Source organism: Thalassophryne amazonica, chromosome 12 (genome assembly GCF_902500255.1).
Source record: "Thalassophryne amazonica chromosome 12, fThaAma1.1, whole genome shotgun sequence".
In the NCBI taxonomy this organism is placed as follows: Eukaryota; Metazoa; Chordata; class Actinopteri; order Batrachoidiformes; family Batrachoididae; genus Thalassophryne; species Thalassophryne amazonica.
Genome location: NC_047114.1, coordinates 41,991,803 through 42,017,527, shown reverse-complemented (window position 1 = coordinate 42,017,527; position 25,725 = coordinate 41,991,803). Strand labels below are relative to the sequence as shown.

The 25,725-nt window shown below is 40.8% G+C and overlaps 1 protein-coding gene across 1 annotated transcript in view; it reads right to left on the bottom strand.

Moving 5' to 3' along the window:
• Nucleotides 1–25,725, bottom strand: part of LOC117521220 (MAGUK p55 subfamily member 7-like) — a 94,317-nt gene that overhangs the window by 27,917 nt on the left and 40,675 nt on the right. The window contains exon 11 of the mRNA XM_034182561.1: nucleotides 20,024–20,068. Within this exon, the coding sequence (XP_034038452.1) occupies nucleotides 20,024–20,068 (45 nt within the window). The remainder of the gene's footprint in view (nucleotides 1–20,023; nucleotides 20,069–25,725) is intronic.

Below are 25,725 nucleotides of genomic sequence, written 5' to 3'. Positions count from 1 at the left end.
TGTGATGGAGGGCTGTATGTGGGGTTAATCTACTGTCTCATGTCGTTTCTCAGATCAGTTGTTGGTTTGGTTTTGTGGTATGCAGGAGATCACTTGACCGAGGGTCTATACGTTCAAATAATAATTAAAAAAATACTGTCATCACTCTTTACACTTACTCAGTCAGTCTCTTACAACGGTGTAGCCTAAACACATGAGCTTTCCAGGAGTGTACCCAATTCATTACGCACGCTCAGAGGCACGTCCCCTCCAGTGCGCACTTTTTTTGGGGGGGGGGGGGGGGCAACCGGCAACCCCGCCCCCTGTGATAAACTCATTGCCCCCTTAATATTTTTTTTCTGGCGCCGGGCTTAACTAATTCGCTCGTCCACCTACTCCTTCTCGCACACTGACCTCTGAGCGGGACATTGTGTGGCCATGATTGCCATATGGGTCCCACACATGACAGACTGTCAGCACTGTGCTCATGAACACAGCACAGCAACAGTGGTGTTTTGAGCACATGAAGTGCATGGAAGAGCTGTGCTCCGTGCTGTCTGGTCAGATCACCATCCCGCGGCGTGCCACGCTGCACTGCGGGACAGTGCCTGACATGGGACATTTCTTTACCATGGTGGACGAGGCATTTGTAAGTCACTGTTGTCAGCAAATGGAGTGCACTGAAGAGCTGTGTGCCACACTGACCGGTTGGATCACTGGCACGCGGCGCGCCATGTGACGGCACCGGACATGGGATAGATATATTTATGCTGTCTTTAACGAGGCATTTGTGAGCCAATGTTGTCAGAATATGGTGCATTTGTGGCAAGAGGGATTTTCCTGTGCTGTGAAACACACCTGGGGCCGTACCGGAGGTGAGTTCACATGTTGATTTACGGTGTCATGGGCTGGTGAAACAGTTCCACCATCATTCTTATAGATGACAAATATGTCATAATTTGTGTATTACGGGTATGACACTCTGTTCAGCTGTCTTGTGGGTGCTGCACGAGCCTCTGACGTGCATAATGACGCATGGATTTGCAGTAACAGATGGTGCTTTCAGTTTGATTGCACAGTGTTCACATCCACTTTACATGATGGATGCGTGCCACATACATGTTGCATATCAACATATCCTTTGGGCTCCCTGAATGGGATCCAGTGGAGGTGCACTATGTGGCACAAGCAGGACATGCCGGCAGGATCTGATGTGTCCCATCCATTTTGGGGTTTCCCCAACTGAGATCAGATTGTTCTGAATGCTGTTATGACACCATACAAATATGTAGATTGCAGTGGGATTACGCTTAGACTGCCGTTCGATGGGTGTCCCACCTGGACTGTGCCATGAGTGTTTTGGACATGTGCATAATATTCAAAGCAGCTGCGCTAATGGGCCCGCCTATGTAGACTGCTCTGAGACTGCTGTCCGACCTTTTCAGACTGTACTTTGACACTTTCAGATGTGGGCCGATTCATCATTCTGATGCCATTCGGCCTCATTCATGCTATGTGTGATGGGGGTCTAAAGGAGAAATATGCAACATTTTTAACCTATATTTTACAGTTTGGGAGTAATTGTAATTACTAAATGGCTTGTTCTGGGAAGAAACGGGGGGCACTCCCACCCCACAGATGCCTCATAGCAGAAAACCAGCCTTGCAACTTTAGGGACACTGACCCGGTGTCCTTTGAATGAGAATCTTGGGTTTTGCAAGAAACAAAAAGACATACTGAACCCCCTATTGAGGCACCAACAAGCTAGCAGCTTTAAGAACTGCCGAAAGTTGCCGAAAGCTTTATATCCTACATGTTCATTGTCATGGCAGAGCTGGCAAAAAAGCAAAGAAAACCACTCTCAGTGGAAGCAAGGAGAAAAAAGAGCATGTCACACACGGGTCAACCTCGGTTGGGCTTTCCTGGAATAGTGAGAGCTGAAAGATAAAGAAGCGTGCAAAACAGATGCATTCTCGCTGTTGCACTCATAAGTATATTGAGAGAAACTCTGTTCTGTATGTACAGTGCATCTGGAAAATATTCACCAAGCTTCACTTTTTCCACATTTTGTTATGTTACAGCCTTATTCCAAGATGGATGATATTCATTTTTTCCTCACAATTCTACACACAATACCCCATAATGACAATGTGAAAAACGTTTTAGAGATTTTTGCAAATTTATTAGAAATAAAAATTTAGAATGCAATGCTAAAGTACCCTCAGCCGTATGAGAATAAAAATAGGAAGCGCAACATGTAGTTTCACTTGGCCAAGGTCAGCTACCTTCATTCTCCTGCAAGTTCATTATCTTGAGATTACACCCTGTAAATGTTACAACAGAGAGAATGGATGTAATCAATGAAAGACTGTGTAGAAAGAATGTGTCCTTTTGACCATTTAAAATAGGTCAAGGTTAGCCATCTTTGAACTTGTCCAAGGTCTGTGTCCCAAGAATGCTCCCTGTGAATTTGGAGAACCTGGCAGTAATACGACTGGACTTATGCTGAGCACAGACAGACGGACTGTTGTGCTGCCTTGGGGTTTGCTCTGCTCTCCTTCCCCTCACTTTCTGTTTTCTCCAGGTGCTGCATCACAGGGCAAATGACCACACCTGTCACCAGTCAACTCTCCTGCTTATAAGCTTTGGTTCAGTCACTCCACCTTTGCCAGAAGCTCGGTGTTCATTCCATGGTAACCTGGCCTCCCTACCTGTTGCGACAGTGTTTGCATGCTGCTCTTGTCTCCACATTATCCTTTTTCTGAACCGCCTTTTGTTTCTGTGTTCCTCAGCATTCCTACTTCCAGTCAGCTCTGTGTGTGACCACCTTGTTCTGGTTCCCTGCCACTCTATCCATTCTGGTCCATCCATTCTAGGGGAGGTGATGGTCTAGTGGTTAAGTGTTGGGATTCAGACCAGATGATCCAAAAGGCACCTGAAGGACCTGAGACCATGAGAAACAAAATTCTCTGTTCTAATGAGACAAGGATTGAACTCTTTGGCGTGAATGCCAGGCGTCATGTTTGGAGGAAACCAGGCACCATCCCTACAATGAAGCATGGTGGTGGCAGCATCATGCTGTGGGGATGTTTTTCAGCTGCAGGAACTGTGAGACTAGTCAGGATTGAGGGAAAGATGAATGCAGCAATGTAGAGAGACATCCTGGATGAAAACCTACTCCAGAGCACTCTTGACTGGTGAGACTGGTGCGACAGTTCATCTTTCAGCAGGACAATGACCCTAAGCACACAGCCAAGATATCAAGGGAGTGGTTCAGAACAACTCTTTGAATGTCCTTGAATGACCCAGCCAGAGCCAAGAGCTGAATCTGATTGAACATCTCTGGATAGAGATTTAGGGTGTCCTAAACAGGAAGTGCCAAATTTCAAATCCACAGTAAAACTCAAGCACTTCCTGGACTGACACAGATGAGATCCCATGGAATCTCGCAGGAACTCAGTGACAAGCTCACACTCAAACAGGAAGTGACAAATTTTCAGTCACAGTGAAACAGGAAATGTCCGATGTTGAACACTTCCTGGCATGGGTGGAGCTAGAGCGGAGGCCGGGGTTTCACTGGACTCCCCTGAAATCTGATTGGACGCAGATGATTGACATGTCACTGCACCACACGTCTGGTTGAAAGACCTGCATTTTCAAATCAGTGAGTCACATTGACTGCTAGGTTCCTCCTGTCCAGTAGTTGGTGCTGTGTACCACAAAAGGTTCTAATCCACCTTAGTAGAAGAAGAAAAATGTTTGCTTCAGATTTGAACTGAACACGTTGTTTCAGCTATGAACTTCTAATCATACCAAACTTGTATTGGTGAGTAAACGACCATGTTTTATGCCAGAAATGAGGTCCAGGTTGTTAAAAGCAACATTTCTCCTTTAATTCTGGTTGCCTTATGGACACGTTTAAGCTAACAGACAGCAGCTGGTTCATGCTCTGTTGGTTTATTAGTGCAGCAGATAACTGAAACAGTCCTTCAAATTGTGATACAATCATCAAATACAGCTCGAGCAAAATTAATGGAGCAACTTTAACTTTTGACCCCGGAACAACCTGAAACTGACCTTTGTCACCATTTTTGCTGCTTTTACCTCATAACTCCATAATATTCAGTCACAGATAGTCCAAACTATACCTTTTTGGAATCTTTATGATCAGGCAAATAATGTGGTGTAGTTTTCTATATGATTGGAGCATCTTTTAATTTTGACCCCTGTGTAATTCTTCAATTGACCCCTATCTGGCCACCTATTGAAAATTCAAGTGGCCAATCAATTTTTTAAAAAAGAGTTAATGTCTATGGATTATGTGTGCCGAATTTGATGCTTGTATCACCATTGACAGGATTCCACTCTAAATATTCTCTTATCTGTTGCACTATATATGAGATGTAAGATGCTCCTCCTCAGTGTTTCTCAGTTGCCCTCAAAAGTATTGGAACACTTGGTATTTCACACATTTTAGTTTGTTTATTCCATATCAAATACATTTTTTTCCTAAAATTATCTTCCTTAACTCAAACTGAAAGCAAATCTCTACAATTTGATATAAATTAATTAAAAATATAAAATCCAGCTTCCTGATAAAGTGGTGTAGAGGAGGATTTTCTTAAAAAGAAGACCTGAAAGTTCAGCTACAATTTGACAGAAAGTACATCTGAGATGAAAGCCTAGATTTGATGTTTTGGTGAAAGAAACATTTGTATTTCTTCATAATTGATGTAAATAAAGTCCAAGACATATTCAGTGACTTGGAAATGTTCATGTTTGCATCCCCTGACTTGTCTAAAGAAAAATGGCAATAAAACTGAAAAACTGATTAATATTTACAGGTTTTATCAAGTTTTAGAGATTTGCTTTCAGGCTGAGTTTGTGGAAGATAATTTAGGAAATTTTTATTCTTTATTTTTTTGTATTTCTTGTATTTAAAATGGCATAAACAAATTAAAATGTGTGAAATTCCAAGTGTTCCAATACTTTTGGAGGGCACTGTATCCTAACCTTATGATGAGTGCAAAATGAGTGTGGTATTATTACTGTTTTATTTAAGAATGTTAAATTTTCACTGTTGCTGCACTTTGTGTCAAATCATAGTCATATTGTATATCATATTGTTATGAAAATTCAGTAAGGTATATCTTCGATTATACATTCCGAATCTAAGGTGGAACTCTACTAGTGTTTACTAAGGTACACCTAAATATCTTTAAAAAGAGAGAGAGAGAGAGAGAGAGAGAGAGAGAGAGAGAGAGAGAGAGAGAGAGAGAGAGAGAGAGAGAGAGAGAGAGAGAGAGAGAGAGAGAGAGAGAGAGAAGAGCTACTTAGGTGCCTGGTCTTGAGAACCAGGGATGGTAGGTTGAAAAGCCACCTAAGTTGCTCAGAATATGGACAGCATGTATATAAGTGACATTTACATGACAATATTGAGATATGATAATTTGGCCATATTGTACAACCCTACTGTCAACTAGCTGAAAACTTTGAATATTAATTTACATCTACATTAAAAAAAATGCTTAAAGTGGCATGGGGTTAACAGGGCTGTAATTGGGGAGTCAGCTGAAAAGCAAAAAAAAGAAAAATGCTTAAAAAGGTGGGGAGTATGGGGGAGCAGAGTCCTCCAGAAACTGAAAGGCAAAATAAGGAAAATGCTTAAAAACATGGGCGGTCTGGGGGGGTGCAGAGCCCCCCAGAAGCTGAAAGGTTTTTGCCATGCTAATGCTCCCCTGAAGCATTTACTCAAAATAAAGTCTGAAGGACCTAAATGACATGGTGAGATGCTGACGAGCTTCGCTTGTACGTGTCCGCGACATATGCATATTACTAGTATTGCATTTATTTTTGTTTTCAATTCAGATGATGGGAAGAAGAAGATGACAACAGTGATGACAACAACGAAGATAACTACAATGATGATGATGAAGAAGATGGCAAAGACGACAACGACGAAGAAAACGGCGAAGACAATGCTCAGAAGAAGAAGACGGGACGACAAAAAGATGACGAAGACGACAACAAAGAAGATGACAAAGAAGATGATGATGAAGAAGACGATGATGAAGAGGACGATGATGAAGAAGAACAATACAAGAAGAAGACAAGGAAGACAACAATGAGGAAGATGACGATGAGGAGAAGAAGATGACAATGATGATGCAGAAGACAATGATGACAATGATGGCAAAAAGACAACAACTTTGACAAAGTAGAACAAAACCACGAGACGAAGAAGAACACAATGGTGAAGATGACAACGAAGGCATGAAGAAGAACACGACAATGACAAAAAGACGATGACGATGGCGACAAAAAGAAGAATACTACGATGAAGAAGACAATGACGACGAAGTCGATGACAACAAAAACAACGAAGAAGACATCCACAAAGAAGACAATGAAGACGATGATGAAAGCAGATGATGACGAAACAAAGAAGATGACAAGATGAAGAAGACAATGATGACAATGAGAAGAAGACAACGACAAGAAGAAGACAACAATGACCAGAAGAAGATAATGATAAAGACGACGATGACAATGAGAAGAAGACATCGACAAGAAAAAGACAACGACAATGATGACAACAAGATGATGATGAAGAAGATGGCGATGAAGATTTAGAAGACGATGACAAAAAAGATGAAGAAGATGGCGATGAAGAGAAGAAGACGATGACATGAAGAAGAAGACATCAATGTTGATGATGAAGAACATGATGACAAAGAAGATAATGACGATGCCAGGAAGAAGACAATGATGAAGAAGATGATGACGATGAAGAGGACAAGAAGAAGAAGAAGACAACGATGATGAGAAGAAGACGATAATGAAGAAGACAACGACGAAGATGATGAAGATAATGCAGACAAAGTCACCAATGACAAAAAAGACAAAGAACATGAGAAGAAGATGATGACAAACCAAGACAACAAAGAAGACAATGAAGAAGACGACGATGAGGAAGATTATGATGAAAGCAGCTGACGACGAGAAGACGATGACGAGATGAAGAAGATGATGATGACAATGAGAAGACAATGACAAGAAAAAGATGACAACAATGAGAACAAGATGATGATGAAGAAGACAGCAACAAAGATAAGAAGAAGAAGAAGAAGAAGACGACGACGACAAGATGACGAAGACGAAGAAGATGAGGAGAAGAAGACAACGACGAAGATGACGAAGATGATGAAGACAACAAAGACAAAGTTGACGATGACAAATAAGACGAAGAAGACGGCGACGAAGAAGACGATGACAAGAAGAAGAAGGCAATAATGATTTATTTCAGTGTGGAAGCTTCCTGGTTCAAACCTCACCCCAGCCACATTCCTACATGTAATGTAGAGTTGCATCAAGAAGGGCATCTGCTTCTACATAGTCCAAGCACAAAGGTTGGACTATGTAAGAGAATGTTAGACCAACATTATGGGAATGTTCGTGCTAATGTTATTGTCAAATGTTCTGGCAACCAAAAAGATACTTTCCTGAAAAATGTTCCAAGGACTTTACAGCTAATGTTCTGATAACATTTGACCGTTTATATAATGGTTTGGGAACTTCATTTTGTTAGCTGGGAAAATCCTAATTTTTTTCTAGAAAAGGTGAATTTTGATTGAATTCCTTACTTGAATACTAAGGAACAAAATTACAGTGGTGGCCAAGGGGACTTCAATTTTAAGAATAGGTTTAGTTGTGCTATGCTTTCATTGCCATTTAGTGCACTTTATTAAAAGGTTTGGGCACTTCCATGAGGAAACAACTTCAATAAACTTCATCAAATACAGTTGTATGCAAAGGTTTTGGCACCCCTGATAATTTTCATGATTTTCCTTTGTAAATCATTGGTTGTTTGGATCAGAAATTTCAGTTAAATATATCATACAGCAGATGAGGACACTGATATTTGAGAAGTGAAATGAAGTTTCTAGTATTTACAGAAAGTGTGCAATAATTATTTAAACAAAATTAGGCAGGTGCATAAATTTGGGCACCCTTGATATTTTATTAATTTGAATACATTTAGCATTAATTATTGGAACACAAAATTGGTTTGATAAGCTCACTGACCCTTGACCTCCTTACACAAGTGAATCCACTCACAAGAAAGGGTATTTAAGGTGCCCATTTGCAAATGGTTCCCCTCTTTGCATCTCTTCTACTGAGTGGCAACATGGGAGCCTCTAAACAACTCTCAAATGACCGGAAAACAAAGAATGTTCAACATCATGGTTTAGGGGAAGGATAGAAAAAGCTATCTCAGAGATTTCAGCTGTCAGTTTCCACCGTGAGGAACATAGTGAGGAAATGGAAGACCGCGGGCACAGTACTAGTTAAGGCCCAAAGTGGCAGGCCAAGAAAAATCTCATAAGCTGAAGCAAAGGATGGTGAGAACAGTCATATTCAAACCACAGACCTGCTCCAAAGACCTACAACATGATCTTGCTGCAGATATTGCCTCTGTGCATCATTCAACTATACAGCGCACTTTGCTGTAATGCAGAGGGAGCCTTTTCTGCGTACACACCACAAACAGTTGCTTGAGGTATGCTAAAGCACATTTGGACAAGGCAGCTTCATTCTGGAATAAGGTGCTGTGGACTGATGAAACTAAAATTGAGTTATTTGGACATAACAAGGGGAGGTATGCATGGCAGAAAAAGAACACAGCATTCCAAGAAAACACTTGCTACCTACATTAACATTTGGAGGTGGTACCATCATGCTGTGTGGCTATGTGGCCAGTGCAGGTACTAGGAATCTTGTTAAAGTTGAGGGTCACATGGATTCCAGTCAAAATCAGCAGATTGTTGAGAACAATGTTCATGAATCAGTGACAAAGTTGAAGTTGCGCCGGGGGTGGATCTTTCAAGAAGGCAACGACCCTAAACACTACTCAAAATCTGCACAAGTACAACATTCTGGAATGGCCATCTCAGTCCCCAGACCTGAATATTACTGAAAATCTGTGGTGTGATTTTAAGCTGGCTGTCCATGCTCGGAAACCAACAAACCTGAGATGTTTTGTAAAGAAGAATGGTCCAAAATATCTTCAACCAGAATCCAGACTCTCATTGTGGAAGCTTTAGGAAGCATTTAGAGGCTGTTATTTCTGCAAAAGGAGGATCTACTAAATATTGATGTATTAATTCTGTTGGGGTGGCCAAATTTATGCACCTGCCTAATTGTTTAAAGAATTATTGCACAGTTTCTGTAAATCCTATAAACTTTATTTCACTTCTCAAATATCACTGTTTGTCTGCTACAGTATATGAGAGATTTAACTGAAATTGCTGATCCAAACAACCAAAGATTTATAAAGGAAAATCATGGAAATCATCAGCGGTGCCCAAACCTTTACATACAACTGTATCAATACAGTGTTGGAACAAACATTTCAGTACAAATGAACAGCGGGACACAAAAGACGAAAAAATCATCACCACTACATCCAAAAGTGCCTTAAAAATTATCTTGATTCAACACACATCTTTGGGTGGAACAAAATTCAACAGATGGCAACGTAAGAATCCCAGAATAGAGTGTGTGTGTGTGTGGGGGGGGGGGTGGCTTGTAGCACGTCTAACAGCCAGCGTTCGCCATACCACTGCGGTTTGACCTGCCAGGCTCTCCTTCATCATGGTAACCGCTAAGTGATACTGCCAGGTTTTCTTGAACATCACTGTAATTTTACAATCTGTTCCTGTCCTGTTTTATTCTGAAGTATAATTCTGTGTGACAAGGGATTTCAAACATTTGTTTACAGGCTCTTGACAAAGGATCAAATGGCTGATTTCACACAGAAATGATAAACTAATGTTATACACTGTATCAAATACTAGAGGGGGATAAAATGAAGAGGAAAGATGTTGTCATTGTGTGTTTTAAATCATTTTGATTTAAGCTATTAACCATTCTTCCAGTGGAAAAGCATCCAGCTATGAAAAGCTTTCAGCCTGAGTCCATTTATTTGGAAATGCTACAGCATATTTCTGCCTCACTGACAGCGTAATTAAGTATGACAGGACAGATAAGACAAAGAGGTCAGTGACATATGGGACACATCATGAGCTGGACTAGACACATTCCTGCTTCTCAAGATGATAAAATATGACCCTTAACCTTCAGTGCAAAGGGTGGCGACAAACTCAACATGACCCATATAGTTTAGTCCAGAACATTAATTCATGCATATACTACATCTTCTTAAAATTATGCCATTTTAATTTAACAGATAATTTAAAAAAATAAATACTGGGAAGTACATCCTGTTGTTCTCTGCCTATGCAGTCACTTATAGTATGCACAGTTCCACTAACCGCGAATTAGCAAAGCTAACTTTTTTATTAGCATATTAACTTTTCAGCTAACTTTGAAAACCATCAGCGGACCAATTAGCTTCCCATAAAAATTTAGTTCAGCTAACTTTCAGCCCGCTAACTTTTTTTGGTAAAGTGAGTAAAGTTTAAAAATGTTCCAATTCCAATGAAGTTGGGACGTTGTTGTAAAAAGTAAATAAAAAAGTAAAAAGTAAATAAATGCAAATCCTCTTCAACCTATATTCAACTGAATACACCACAAAGACAAGATATTTAATGTTCAAACTGATAGACTTTATTGTTTTTGTATAAATATTTGCTCATTTTGAAATGGATGCCTGCAACATGTTTCAAAAAGCTGGGATGGTGCTATGTTTACCACTGTGTTACATCACCTTTCCTTCTAACAACACTCAATAAGCATTTTCAAACTGAGGACACTAATTGTTGAAGCTTTGTAGGTGGAATTCTTTTCCATTCTTGCTTGATGCATGACTTCAATTGTTCAACAGTCCGGAGTCTCCGTTGTTGTATTTTGCGCTTCATAATGCATCACACATTTTCAAAGGGCAACAGGTCTGGACTGCAGGCAGGCCAGTCTAGTACCTGCACTCTTTTACTATGAAGCCACGCTGTTGTAACATGTGCAGAATGTGGCTTGCCATTGTGTTGCTGAAATAAGCAGGAACATCCATGAAAAAGACGTTGCTTGGATGGCAGTATGTGTTGCTCCAAAACCTGGATGTACCTTTCAGCATTGATGGTGCCATCACAGATGTGTAAGTTGCCCATACCATGAGCACTAACACACCTCATACCATCACAGATGCTGGCTTTTGAACTTTGCGCTGGTAACAATCTGGATGGTCTTTTTCCTCTTTTGTCCGGAGGACACGACATCCATGATTTCCAAAAACAATCTGAAATGTGGACTCATCAGACCACAGCACACTTTTCCACTTTGCGTCTGTCCATTTCAAATGAGCTTGGGTCCAGAGAAGGCGGCGGTGTTTATGGATGTTGTTGATGAAGTTTTAACTTGCACTTGTAGCGTCGAACTGTGTTAACTGACAATGGTTTTCTGAGTGTTCCTGAATCCACGCGGTATGATCCTTTACACAATGATGTTGGTTTTTACTGCAGTTCCACCTGAGGGATCGAAGGTCACAGGTATTCAATGTTGGTTTTTGGCTTTGCCGCATACATGTAGAAAGTACTCCAGATTCTCTGAATCTTCTGATTATATTATTGGCTGTAGATGATGGAATTCCTAAATTACTTGCAATTGAACGTTGAGAAACATTGTTCTTAAACTGTTGGACTATTTTTTTCATGTAGTTGTTCACAAAGTGGTGATCCTAGCCCCATCTTTGCTTGTGAATGGCTGAGCCTTTTGAGGATGCTCCTTTTATACCCAGTCATGACACTCACCTGTTTCCAATTAACCTGTTCACCTGTGGAATGTTCCAAACATGTGTTCTTTGAGCATTCATCAACTTTCCCAGTCTTTTGTTGCCACTGTCCCAGCTTTTTTGAAATGTGTTGCAGGCATCCCTTTCAAAATGAGCAAATATTTGCACAAAATCAAAAAAGTCTATCAGTTTGAATATTAAATATCTTGTCTTTGTGGTGTATTCAATTGAATATAGCTTGAAGAGGATTTGCAAAACGTATTCTGTTTTTATTTACATTCCACACAATGTCTCAACTTCATTGGAATTGTGGTTGTAAAATATGGCCAAATGACCATAGCTCAGTATTGTCATATCAGTATGATATACGATATGACTATGATTTCACACAAAGTGCAGCAACAGTGAAAATTAAACATTCTTAAACAAAACCGTAATAATACCACAGTCATTTTGCACTCATCATAAGGTTAGGATACAGTGCCCCCCAAAAGTATTGGAACATTGGTATTTCATCCATCCATCCATTTTCTTCCGCTTTATCCGGAGTCTGGTCGTGGGGGCAGCAGCTCAAGCAAAACCGCCCAGACCTCCCGATCCACACACACCTCCTCCGGGGGAACCCCAAGGCGTTCCCAAGCCAGCCAAGAGATGTAGTCCCTCCAGCGTGTCCTGGGTCTTCCCCGGGGCCTTCTCCCAGTGGGACATGCCCAGAACACCTCTCCAGTGAGGCGTCCAGGGGGCATCCGCAAAAGATGCCCAAGCCACCTCAACTGACTCCTTTTGACATGGAGGAGCAGCGGCTCGACTCCGAGCTCCTCCCGAGTGACCGAGCTCCTCACCCTATCTCTAAGGGAGCGCCCACCCACCCTGCGGAGGAAACTCATCTCGGCCGCTTGTACTCGCGATCTCGTTCTTTCAGTCATGAGCCAAATCTCATGACCATAGGTGAGGATCGGAACGTAGATCGATCGGTAAATCGAGAGCTTTGCCCCCCTACTCAGCTCTCTCTTCACCACGACGGTCCGATACAGCGACCGCATCACTGCAGACGCTGCACCGATCCGTCTATCGATCTCACGCTCCATCCGTCCCTCACTCGTGAACAAGACCCCGAGATACTTAAACTCCTCCACTTGAGGCAAGGACACTCCACTGACCTGAAGAGGGAAAAGCACCTTTTTCCGGTTAAGAACCATGGCCTCGGATTTGGAGGTGCTGATTTTCATCCTGGACGCTTCACACTCGGCTGCAAACCGCCCCAGTGCATGCTGAAGGTCCTGATTTGACGAAGCCAACAGAACCACATCGTCCGCAAACAGCAGAGACGAGATTCTGTGGTTCCCAAACCAGACCCCCTCTACACCCTGGCTGCGCCTAGAAATTCTGTCCATAAAAATAATGAACAGAACCGGTGACAAAGGGCAGCCCTGGTGGAGGCCAATGTGCACTGGAAACAGGTTTGACTTACTACCGGCAATGCAAACCAAGCTCCTGCTGCGGTCGTACAGGAACCGGATAGCCCTTAGCAAAGGACCCCGGACCCCGTACTCCCGCAGCACTCCCCACAGGGTGCGCCGAGGGACACGGTCGAATGCCTTCTCCAGATCCACAAAACACATGTGGACTGGTTGGGCAAACTCCCATGAACCCTCGAGCACCCGATGGAGCATGTAGAGCTGGTCCAGTGTGCCGCGACCAGGACGAAAACCACACTGCTCCTCCTGAATCCGAGGTTCGACCATCGGTCGAATTCTCCTCTCCAGTACTCTGGAATAGACCTTACTGGGGAGGCTGAGGAGTGTGATCCCCCTATAGTTGGAACAGACCCTCCGGTCCCCCTTCTTAAACAGAGGGACCACTACCCCGGTCTGCCAATCCAGAGGCACTGTCCCCGATCGCCACGCGATATTGCAGAGGCGTGTCAGCCAAGACAGCCCCACAACATCCAGAGACTTAAGGTACTCAAGACGGATTTCATCCACCCCAGGAGCCTTGCCACCAAGGAGCTTTCTAACCACCTCGGTGACTTCGGCCTGGGTAATGGATGAGTCCACCTCCGAGTCCCCAGTCTCTGCTTCCTCTTCGGAAGACGTGACGATGGGATTGAGGAGATCCTCGAAGTACTCCTTCCACCGCCCGACAACATTCCAGGGGTCAGGGTCAACAACTCCCCACCCGCACCGTAAACAGTGCTGGTGGAGAGCTGCTTCCACCTCCTGAGGTGTCGGACGGTTTGCCAGAATCTCTTAGAGGCCGACCGATAGTCCTCCTCCATAGCCTCCCCGAACTCCTCCCAGACCCGAGTTTTTGCCTCTGTGACCACACGGGCTGCAGCACACTTGGCCTGCCAGTACCTGTCAGCTGCCTCTGGGGTCCCACCTAGCAACAAAGATAAGTAGGACTCCTTCTTCAGCTTGATGACATCCCTTACTTCCGGTGTCCACCACCGGGTTCGGGGATTGCCACCACAACAGGCACCAGAGACCTTGCGACCACAGCTACGAGCAGCTGCATCGACAATGGAGGTGGAGAACATGATTCACTCGGACTCCATGTCTCCAACCTCCCCCGGGATCTGGGAGAAGCTCTCCCGGAGGTGGGAGTTGAAGACCTCGCTGACAGAGGGTTCTGCCAGTCATTCCCAGCAGACCCTCACGATACGTTTGGGCCTGCCAGGTCTTACCGGCTTCCTACCCTCCCAGCGGATCCAACTCACCACCAGGTGGTGATCAGTCGACAGCTCTGCCCCTCTCTTCACCCAAGTGTCCGAGACACATGGCCGAAGGTCAGATGATACGACTACAAAGTCGATCATCGACCTCCGGCTCAGGGTGTCCTGTTGCCACGTGCACTTATGGACACCCTTGTGCTCGAACATGGTGTTCATGATGGACAAACTGTGACTAGCACAGAAGTCCAACAACTGAACACCACTCGGGTTCAGATCGGGGAGGCCGTACTTCCCGATCACCCCCCTCCAGGTCTCACTGTCGCCGCCCACGTGGGCGTTGAAATCCCCCAGGAGAACAACGGAGTCCCCAGTCGGAGCGCTATCTAGTACCCCTCCCAGGGACTCCAGGAAAGTCGGGTACTCTGCACTGTCGCTCGGCCCGTAGGCCGAGACAACGGTGAAAGACCTGTCCCCAACCCAAAGGCGTAGGGACGCGACCCTCTCGTTCACCGGAGTGAACTCCAACACTTGGCGACTGAGCTGAGGAGCAATAAGCAATGCGACCCCAGCTCTCCGCCTCTCCCCGTGGGCGACGCCAGAAAAATGAAGCGTCCAGCCCCTCTCCAGGAGTTGGGTACCAGAGCCCAAGCTGTGCATGGAGGTGAGCCCGACTATCTCTAGTCGGTATCTCTCAACCTCCCGCACAAGCTCAGGCTCTTTCCCCCCTAGCGAGGTGACATTCCTCGAAATTGGTATTTCACATATTTTAATTTGTTTATGCCATTTCAAATACAAGAAATACAAAAAAAAAAAAAAAAGAATAAAAATTTCTAAAATTATCTTCCTCAAACTCTTGAAAACAAATCTCTAAAACTTGATAATACCTGTAAATAATAATCAGTTTTATTGGCAGTTTTCTTCAGGCAAGTCAGGGGATGGAAACATGAACATTCCCAAGTCACTGAATATGTCTTGGATTTTATTTACATCAATTATGAAGAAATACAAAAGTTTCATTCACCAAAACATCAAATCTATATAGGCTTGCATCTCAGATGTACTTTCTGGCAAATTGTTGCTGAACTATCAGGTGTTCTTTTTAAGAAAATACCCCTCTACACCACTTCATCAGGATGCTGGATTCTATATTTTAATTCATTTATATCAAGATATGGAGATTTGCTTTCAGTTTGAATTTAAGGAAGATAACTCGATTTATTTATCGAAAGTTGCCACTGGTGTGTCACTCAGACAGCAAAATTAAGAGGTTATTTAATCAACAACTGCCTGCTCATTTAAAAATCACTGGAGACACACACATATATAAGACAACCTAAATTAAAGGAGAAATGCTGCTTTTAACAACTTGGACCTCATATCTGGCATAAAATACGGTCATTTACTCACCAGCATAACTTTGGCACCTGTGGACCCACAATACAAACTCCCAGACCAGGCTTTGGAGTAAAAGTAGTTGTCGTGTTTATTCCAGGCTGAGGTTCAATACACAGGTTGTCGGGCAGCAGAACAGAGGTACAGACAGGGTAAGGCAAAGACGCAGTCATATCCAGGCAGGGGTCGGAGGCACAAGCAGTGACATCAGGGCTGAGGCAAAAGGTGCAGTCGAGAAACACGGAGCAAAATACTGGTACACGGCAAGACAAATCAGGACTGACTACAAAAAGGCTGAAATGTGTGCTACAAGCAACAACAAACTGGCAAAGGTGTGCCTGGGAGGAGATTAAATAGGCAAGTATTAACAAGGTGCACATGAGGAGAAGACTCTAGAAAGGGGATGTGGCTGGTGATCAAAGAGTATGGATGGGGCAAGATAGTGAAGAAGGGAGTATGCAAAGTGGAGTGATGTAATAGACAAAGACATGAGCTGGTGCAAGAGCGGGAGTAAATGAAAACACAAAGTAGACTGGATCAAAGTGTGGGAGGAGGGCACTGAGCTGGTTAAGTGATGTGACAATACAAACAAAGATGTGAGAGGGATGAAGACATAATGGCAGGTGCAGGGCATGGAGTCAAACAGGGAACTATGAATCAGGCTAAACAGAAGACAGAATAGATGGACCGGGCAAGAACATGACAAACTGATCAGGGAAAAATAAGAATGTAAACACAAAGGCAAAACTAAACTGGTACTGACAAATGACTAAAGAATGTAAAAAGAAAACTGGATGACAAAATCAACAAGCAGAGACTACATAATAAACTGAAAGCAAAATCTGATATTAAAGAACAACAGAAAACAGAAATGAGAACAGCAAAAATTAACAGATGACAACTGAATGATAAACAATGAAAACACAGTCTGGCAGAACTAGAAAGGAACTGGACAATGGCTAAAGAATGAAAAGTAACAAAGAAACAAAGTGACAAAGCAAAATAGAACAGAGAATAAACACTGATAAATAACTAATAAAACAACTGGAGCAGAAGGTGGGTCAAAGTAAGGGGAAACATTAAACCATAACCCCCTGCAGTGAGCTTTGCACCGCTGCACATCGCTTTGCTCGTATTACATACAGTATGTTATGATGGCACAATCGCACTATAACACAAGTATATTAATGATGTTTTTAAATGAAAATACAGTCAAATTTTCAAGATGCAAATAGAACCTTTATTATTAAACATACACAATAGTGCCTTACTGTTTAATGACACCTTGCCCTTTATTAGATAGGTATAAGTAGGTCAAGCAGAGCAGCATGACCTTGAAGATGCTGATACATGAGTGATTTGAAGCTTGATTCTTATTTTCAGGGTAATGTGGATTTTTCTGAGTGTGAAAAGGAAATAATCCAACCCATTTTCCCCTGTTCAACTTTATGTGTATCCTTAATGTTCCAGTGTGGCCCTTTTCCGTGTTGTGCAGTATCAACAAACCAGATGTACAATCTCTGGCTGAGAAAAAAGTGCAGTCTGCACTGTGTCTTTAGGTGGAACCTGGCTTCACATAAAATGAAGTATGTGTTATTAAATGCACATGATTCTTAACATCTGTAATTACACCTTGCCTCAAAGAGACACAAGAGCCTTTTCACAATCAGCCGTAAGTGCACACCCCTGTATAAACACGCTGTACTCCATAAGCGCACATCACATCCAGTCCATGACATCAAGACAGATGGGATAAATGGGAATGCTAAAACCGCATTGGCTGTTCTTGTCCTTTCCTTCCAAAAGATCAAAACCACAAAACGACATCATCGCACTCTACAAACTGGACTGTAAATATAACTGAGCTCTCGTCTTCTTACATTTTTTTCTCTTCTTGCATTGCTGGTTGTGTCATTTTGTGATGAAGACAAATGTTTCTTTAGTACTGGTTTTGCTGGTACATACACAATCAGCCATAACATTGTAACTACCTGCCTAATATTATGTAGGTCCTCTTTTGCTACCCAAACAGCCCCGATCCACTGAGGTATGGACTCCATTAGACTCCTGAAGGTGTGCTGTGGTATCCAGTACTGAAACATTACTTGCAGATCCTTCTGTTCGCTTGGACCACATGGGCCAGTCTTCTCTCTCTAAGTGCATCAGTGAGCCTTGACCACCCATGATCCTGCCATCTGTTTACCGGTTTTCCTTCTTTGGTCCATTTTTAGAAAGTACTGACCACTAAAAACTGGGAACATCCCAAAAAAGGTTCAGTTTTGGAGATGCCCTGACCAAGTATTCTTGCCATCACATTTTGGGCCTTGTCAAAGACATTCAAATCTTAATGCATCCCCATTTTTCCTACTTCCAACGTAGCAATTGACAATAAACAATACACAATAGGTGTTTTTTTTTTTATTTACAGAAAGCGTTTGACACAATTAACCATGGAATACTATTAAGTAAACTGCAGAAATATGGAATCAGAGGTCTGGCATATGAATGGATAGCTAGTTATTTACAAGGCAGATTTCAGTATGTTCAATTCAATAATGCAAATTCTGAACTCAGGGATGTCACATGTGGGGTGCCGCAGGGCTCAGTGCTGGGTCCTTTGTTGTTTATAATCTATATAAATGATATAAGTTGGGTGTCGAGTTCACTGAGATGTGTCCTTTTTGCGGATGATACAACTGTGTTCTGTAGCGGTGAAAATCTTGAACAGCTTCTGGACATAGTGGAGAAAGAACTGGAAAAATTTAAGGTTTGGTTTGACGCTAATAAGTTGTCACTCAACCTTGGGAAAACTAAATGTATTATATTTGGAAATAAACAGGCACCCAAATGTAAAAAATTAACTATAAACAATAAGGAAATTGAGTTAGTAACAGAGAATAAATTTTTAGGTGTTATAATTGATAATAAACTTAGCTGGAAACCACATATAAATTATGTGAAAGCCAAAGACCTACTGCCGCAAGAAGGGTTACTTACTTTATATCATTCTCTGTTGGTACCATATATGACATATTGTGTTGAGTCATGGGGAAACACTTACAAATCAAATACCAATCCAATATTCCTTTTGCAAAAACGAGCCATACGAATCATCTGCAATAAACAATATCGTGAACCAACTCATTCTCTATTTGTGTCTTTAAATTTATTAAAATTCATTGATTTGGTCGATTACATTACAATTCAAACTTTATTTCGAGCGAAAAACCAAGCCTTACCGAGACATGTCCAGAGTCTGTTCCGATTGAGGGAATCCAGATATAGTTTAAGAGGTTGTGCAATTTTTATGAAACCACCAGTAAGAACAAATGTGAAGGGTTTTTGTGTGTCTGTGGTTGGGGTGAGGAAATGGAACAAATGTTCAACAGAGGTTAGAATGAGTAGTACCTTAGTAAGATTTAAGAAACTACTCAAAAAGAACATCATGTCTAAGTATCATAAAGAAGCTAATATAATTTGATTTATATGGAATGTTCAATTTATAAATGGGACTTATTGTATATTTGAATGTGTGGGTATGTATATGCGTATGTAGATATATAGATATGGGTAGGTGTATATGTATATAAGTGACTGTGTATATGTATGTATATAGGTATATATGGCACAGCCCAAGCAGAGGGTCACCCCCAAGAGCCTGGTCTGCTTGAGGTTTCTTCCTTATAGGGAGTTTTTCCTCACCACAGTTGCCTAGTGCTTGCTCTGGGGGTTGGTAAGGTTAGTCCTTACTGGCGTAAAGTGCCTTGATTCGACTTTCTTGTGATCTGGTACTATATAAATATAATTATAAGTGAATAGTATATTGATGTGTATGTCTGTGTCGACATGTAGTAGTGAATTTATATTTATGTAAATATGACTGATTAGAATTGTTGGACTTGTACTAGCAGGGGTGGGCGCTAATAAGCTTTGCTTCAGCCCACACCCTTTCGGACTCACTAGTTTTGTCTGTGTTTGTTTGTGGAATTGTTCATTTTTTTCTATTTGAATATTTTGTGTGCCGAATAAAAAACTTTGTCACTTGTCACTTGTCAATGTTGAGAACAAAATGTCAACATGCTGCTTAGTACATCTCACCCACTGACAGATGCCATTGTAACAAGATAATCAGTGTTACTGACTTCAGCTGTCAATGGTCAAGACATTATAGCTGACTGATGTATGCTCTCTAGTGTTGGTGGGATTTGGGTGAAACTCATCAAACAACTCACCAATGTGGATCCCTGTTATAGCGCCATAGTCTGCATCCTCTGTGACTAGAAAAACATAAAGACAGAAGATTAAAGGGACAGGAAACCATAGTCTCAAACTCCAAATGTACCTTGACATTTGTGCAAACCTATGTTCAGGCATATATTTTATTTGAAAATACTGTCAAGTTATAAATCATTTTCAATAGAAAGCATATTTGTTTTAAAAAAAAATACATCACATTTTTGTCAATGTGAAAATCATTATAAACACCAGTTTCATTACTGCTGCCATCAATGATGTTATTTCATGTATTCATTTTGTAAGAAATGGATAAAAAAAAAAATTATGATAAAATGACACAATTTTACCTTGTGCAAGAATTTTTTTTAAAACATCCATAATCTACATCCAGATCCTAATCAAAACCAGAATGGAATAATTTCTTCCTCTTCACCAGACTGATCATTGCATAGAGATTTGTGGCGATTAACTGCAATATTTTGAGTAATCCTGCAGTTAAATAAACCAACAGTCAAAACTCAGAGGAATGATTGGCATCATCAAGAGGAAAAAGTCATTCAATTCTGGTTCTGATTGGGATTAGGGTGTTTTTAAGCATTTATTTTGCAAGGTAAGATTGGAGCATTTTTCTTAATTGGTATGTTTTCAAAATCAAATCCATTTATCTTGATGAAACTGTGGTATCTGGAAGGTTCTATAAGTGCAATACCTGAGGCTAAGCGCCACTATATAAGGATGTAGCTATGGACAGCCCAGCATAGAATTAGGTGGAAGACGAGACCCGTTGGTTGTTTCAGACCAGAAATAAAGTTTGCTGTGTTCATGTGCAAACTTGTCAGCTTCCTTGGTGATATTCAAACAAAACATCCGTGACACAACGAAAACCTGCTGACTACGCATCTGCAAATTCATATAAATCTAAAGTCTCTTGAACACATGCATTCGGATAGCTGTCATGTTAAAAAAAACTCTTGTAGTTCAAGATATACAATGGTCTGTAAATGTTCAGGTGTTCAGTTTTTGTTTTGCCTGTTTTTGTAGTCACAAAGAGAAAGCCCTTGTGTAATATATAAAGCTGACCATGTGCAAGTGTGTTCGCAGCCACAGTAATTAAGAAATCGACACCAAACTTGCTATAGTGACTGGGGGCACCAAGGGGGAGGTGACTGCAGCCCTTAGGCTGAAAGCGTATGTGCGTGAACACACACACACACGGTCAGCCTTATATATTAGATCACGACCTGCTCACTGGAGGCCTTATTTTCGCAGTTCACGTGGTACTCGAGTCAGGTAGCAAGCATCACACACTACTTACTACGTAGTAGCAGCTGGCTATGGTGCACTTTAATTATTACATTGCTGCTCTTCGTATCTGGACATGGTTTGTGGATTTCCTCAGGGTTTTGTGTTGGGACCAAAATTATTTATTCTGTACATTAATGATTTATGTAAAGTTTCAGATCTGTTTAAGGCAGTTCTGTTTCCAAATGATACAAACCTGTTTAGTTCAGGAAAAAAATTGGAACAATTATTGTCAGATTTACATATTGGAATGATAAAGTTAAAGAGCTGGTTTGTTATTAAGAAATTATCACTAAATTTGTCTAAAACTAAAATAATGTTATTTGGGAATTACATTAAAGACATACAAATTCAGTTAAATATACAAGGGGTAATCATAGAGCGTGTCAAAGAAAATAAGTTCTTAGGTTTTATTATCGAAAGAATAAATTGGAAAGCTCATATTCAGCATATTCAAAAGAAAGTGTCAAAAAGTATTGCAGTACTAAATAAGGTAAAGCATGTTCTTGATTGCAAAGCACTTCATACTCTGTATTGTTCATTGGTTGCTGCCTACTTGACTTACTGTGCTGAAGTATGGGGCAATAATTATAAAACCACATAGCAGTCATTATTCATTATTCAATAATTACAATCCGAACGAGCTAGTGCACACCATGAGTGAGTTAAAGCATGTGTTTTTCGACATAAAATATACCTGCTGTATACGGTATGCATACTGGTAAACTGTTGATGTGCCTCCCAAGAAGCGAGAGATGTTAGGTCGTAAAACCCCAAGTGCTAAATGGATGAAATGTCATGGAGCTGGGGAAACATCTGTAGAGACACTAAGAACATATATCCCACAGCATTGCAGTGATATGACATGCTATCACCTATTTATCATCATAAACTTCAGTCTCATGAATGTCACAAATTGCTCTAAGAAAATTAATGATTAGATACACACAACACAATGCAACTAACTACACTTTAGCTAAAGTGACATGAAATACACAAAGGGCTAAAATTCTTCTCTGTTACCCCTGTGTAGATTAGGTAACTCAGCTAGTTTATTATAAAACATACAAGCTGAGCTCCCCGTTCTATGTATAGGTAAAAGAGATGAATTGACCATGTCATTGCACATTTCATGTCACTTTAGTTAAGGTACTAGCTGAGATACCCGTCAGCTTTATATATTAGATGGCCCAGTGTTACCATTCGCCCTACTGAGGTTTCAAATCCCGTAAAATTTCATAAAACTTCAGAAAGTTTGCCACTCTGCGAGATGTTAGTAACACTGAGAAATGCAATGAGACGATCTGTCAGGCTGCATTTTAACCACTGCACATGGACAACAGCATTAACGTCACAACATAAAACTCTTTGTATATTGTGCCTAAAACTCTTGTGAATACATTATCTGGATTTTTAGACATTGTTACTGTGTTTGTTTTATGTAAACATACGAGAAGCTCAGGTTGTTTCTCCGTTATTTTCAATCGTAATTGCTGTGAGCTGCAACCGCTTCCTGTTCATGCCGTTCTGCGGGAAAGTGAAGTTTGTTCTTTAACACCCTGCTTATTGTCCTTTACAACACTGTTTGTCCTGTTTGTTCCAGAGTAATGCATATATAATGTCTGAAATATGTTTTGCATTTATTATATTCCATGCAGGTTAAATGTAGCAGACATGGATTATTTGGAATATTTGTTTTAGGACGTTTTCAGGGTCTCATTGCTGCAGTTTTGTATTAACACAATGAAAAGCATAAAAAAAAAATTACATTTTGGTTGGATAATGTTCATTTGCAATTGTCATCATGTAGATTCTCTATGCTGTTTTGACTGCAGTGACTCTGGTGCACAAGGGATTATGGGATATCTCAATAGGGCGAATTATGGTGCATGGTCTAAAGAACATAGTGAAAGTGCATTTGGAGAGTGTCCAGTTTAATTTTGCTAATGATGGAATGTAGTCTGAGCACATACTAAGTACTCTGCAGAGTGCAAAGGGTTGTATTCAGTCACTTAAGTAGTCATCTTCAGGCTGTGGTGTGATTAAACACAGTGATACAGTTTGGAATCTTTGTGTAATTTTCAGTCAGCCTTTGTCCTTTGTTGTGCTCATTAGGGAGGGGACAAGAATTGTACCATTTCACCTCCACAATATTTCAAAGATTAGGACAGGTCCTGGCTCAAAAGGAAGTATGACAAGAAATGGCGAAATACATAGTTTCAGCTCTGGCAATAAGCCTGAAGAGACACACCAAGGAAGCAGAAGCCAAGAGGATGAATGTGCAAAGAACCGTCCTGTACTCACAGCTGCAAGAAAACGACCGGTGGATTAAACACCCCCCCATACCTGAGATAGACGATACTGGTAGGACATACAGTTGTGGTCAAAAGTTGACACACACTCATCATGAACATGAATGTCATGGTAATTTTAGGGTTTTAATAATGTCTTTGAACTGTTCTTTTTTCCAGGGTGGAAAGATGGTACAGCATACATCAAAAATGACTTTAAAAAACAAGAATTGGGTGCACTAGTTTGAATTTATTTTGGATCTTCTCTAATCCACACATGGTCAAAAGTATACATACAGGCGCAAACAAGTACATACACCGCCAGAATTTTTTTTCTTTTTAAACGTCCCTCACCAAGCTGAACCTTGACCAGATGCTTTTGGTAGCCATCAACAAGCTTCTGGCATAATTCTGGCCAGATATTTCACCACTCTTCTTGGCAGAATTGGTAGAGTTTATTTAAATTGGTTGATTTCCTGGCACGGATCTGGCTTTCAACCACAGCCCACAAATTGTTAATATGGTTGAGGTTTGGGGCTTTTGGAAGGTCATGCCAGAAGTTTAATGCTATTATCCAACCCACAACCAGTTTTGATGTGTGTTAGGGATCATTTTCCTGTTGGAACACCAAATTGAGGCCAAGTTCCAACTGTCTAGCTGCTGATTTGAGCTGATGATGAAGAATCTGAAGGTAGTCCTCCTTCATTATTCCGTCCATTTTGCACAATGCACCAGTACCACTAACAGCAAAACATCCTCAGAGCATGATGCTACCACCATCAAGCTTGACAGTTGGCACAGTGTTCTTGGGTTTGAATGCTATACAGAGAATTCATTAAAACTAAATAAAGAGAGGCAGAGATTAAATATAAGGACTATAAAAATAAATTAACAGTTATCATGCGGAATTGTAAAAAAAAAAAAAAAATCATACTTTGGAAAAATACTAAATGACAGTAAAAACAACATAAAGGAAACATGGAAAATACTGAATAGTATTATAACAAATAAATCCAAATCAAATAACTATCCAGCATATTTTACGTATAAGAACAAAGATGAATATGACATGAGCCAAGTAGTGGATAGTTTCAATAAATTCTTTGCTAATGTTGGGCCAGCTCTGGCAGCTGAAATTCCACACAGCCCATGGGAAAATCATCAATTACTTGATAGAAATCCACACACAATGTTTTTTGGTCCAGTAGATGAAAGGGAAATTATTATGGTAATTAGTACTTGTAAAAGTAAAAAGTCAATGGATCATAATGAGGTACATATGTCCTTAGTAAAGCAAATAATTACTGAAATTGCAAAACCATTAGCATATATTTTTAATAAATCATTTCAAACTGGAATTGTTCCAAACAGTATGAAAGTGGCAAAAGTGATACCTTTATTTAAATCTGGTAGTAAACATCTTTTTACATATTACAGGCCTATGTCTCTATTGTCACAATTTTCTAAGATATTGGAAAAGCTTTACAATAGCAGATTGAATAAAGTTATTGAACAACATAACTTGCTGGTCGAAAGTCAATATGGTTTTAGAGCAGGTAGGTCCTCTGCTCAATTCAGTAGAAGAGATCAGTAGTCATGTGGACAAAATTGAAATAGTAATAGGTTTATTTATTGACCCAAAAAAGGCTTTTAAAACAATAGATCACAACATGTGTTTTCAAAAGATGGAACTGTATGGGATCAGAGGGGTAGCTTTGAACTGGAATAAAAAGGACTTACAAAACTGGAAACAGTTTGTTAAACTCGGGGATTGCTGCTCTTCGTATCTGGACATGGTTTGTGGGCTTCCTCAGGGTTCTGTGTTGGACCAAAATTATTTATTCTGTACATCATTGTAAATCTGCAGCAATTATTGTCAGATTTACATATTGGAATGATAAAGTTAAAGAGATGGTTTGTTATTAAGAAATTATCACTACGTTTTTCTAAAACTAAAATAATGTTATTTGGGAATTACATTAAAGACATACAAATTCAGTTAAATATACAAGGGGTAATCACAGAGCGTGTCAAAGAAAATAAGTTCTTAGGTGTTATTATCGATGAAAGAATAAATTGGAAAGCTCATATTCAGCATATTCTAA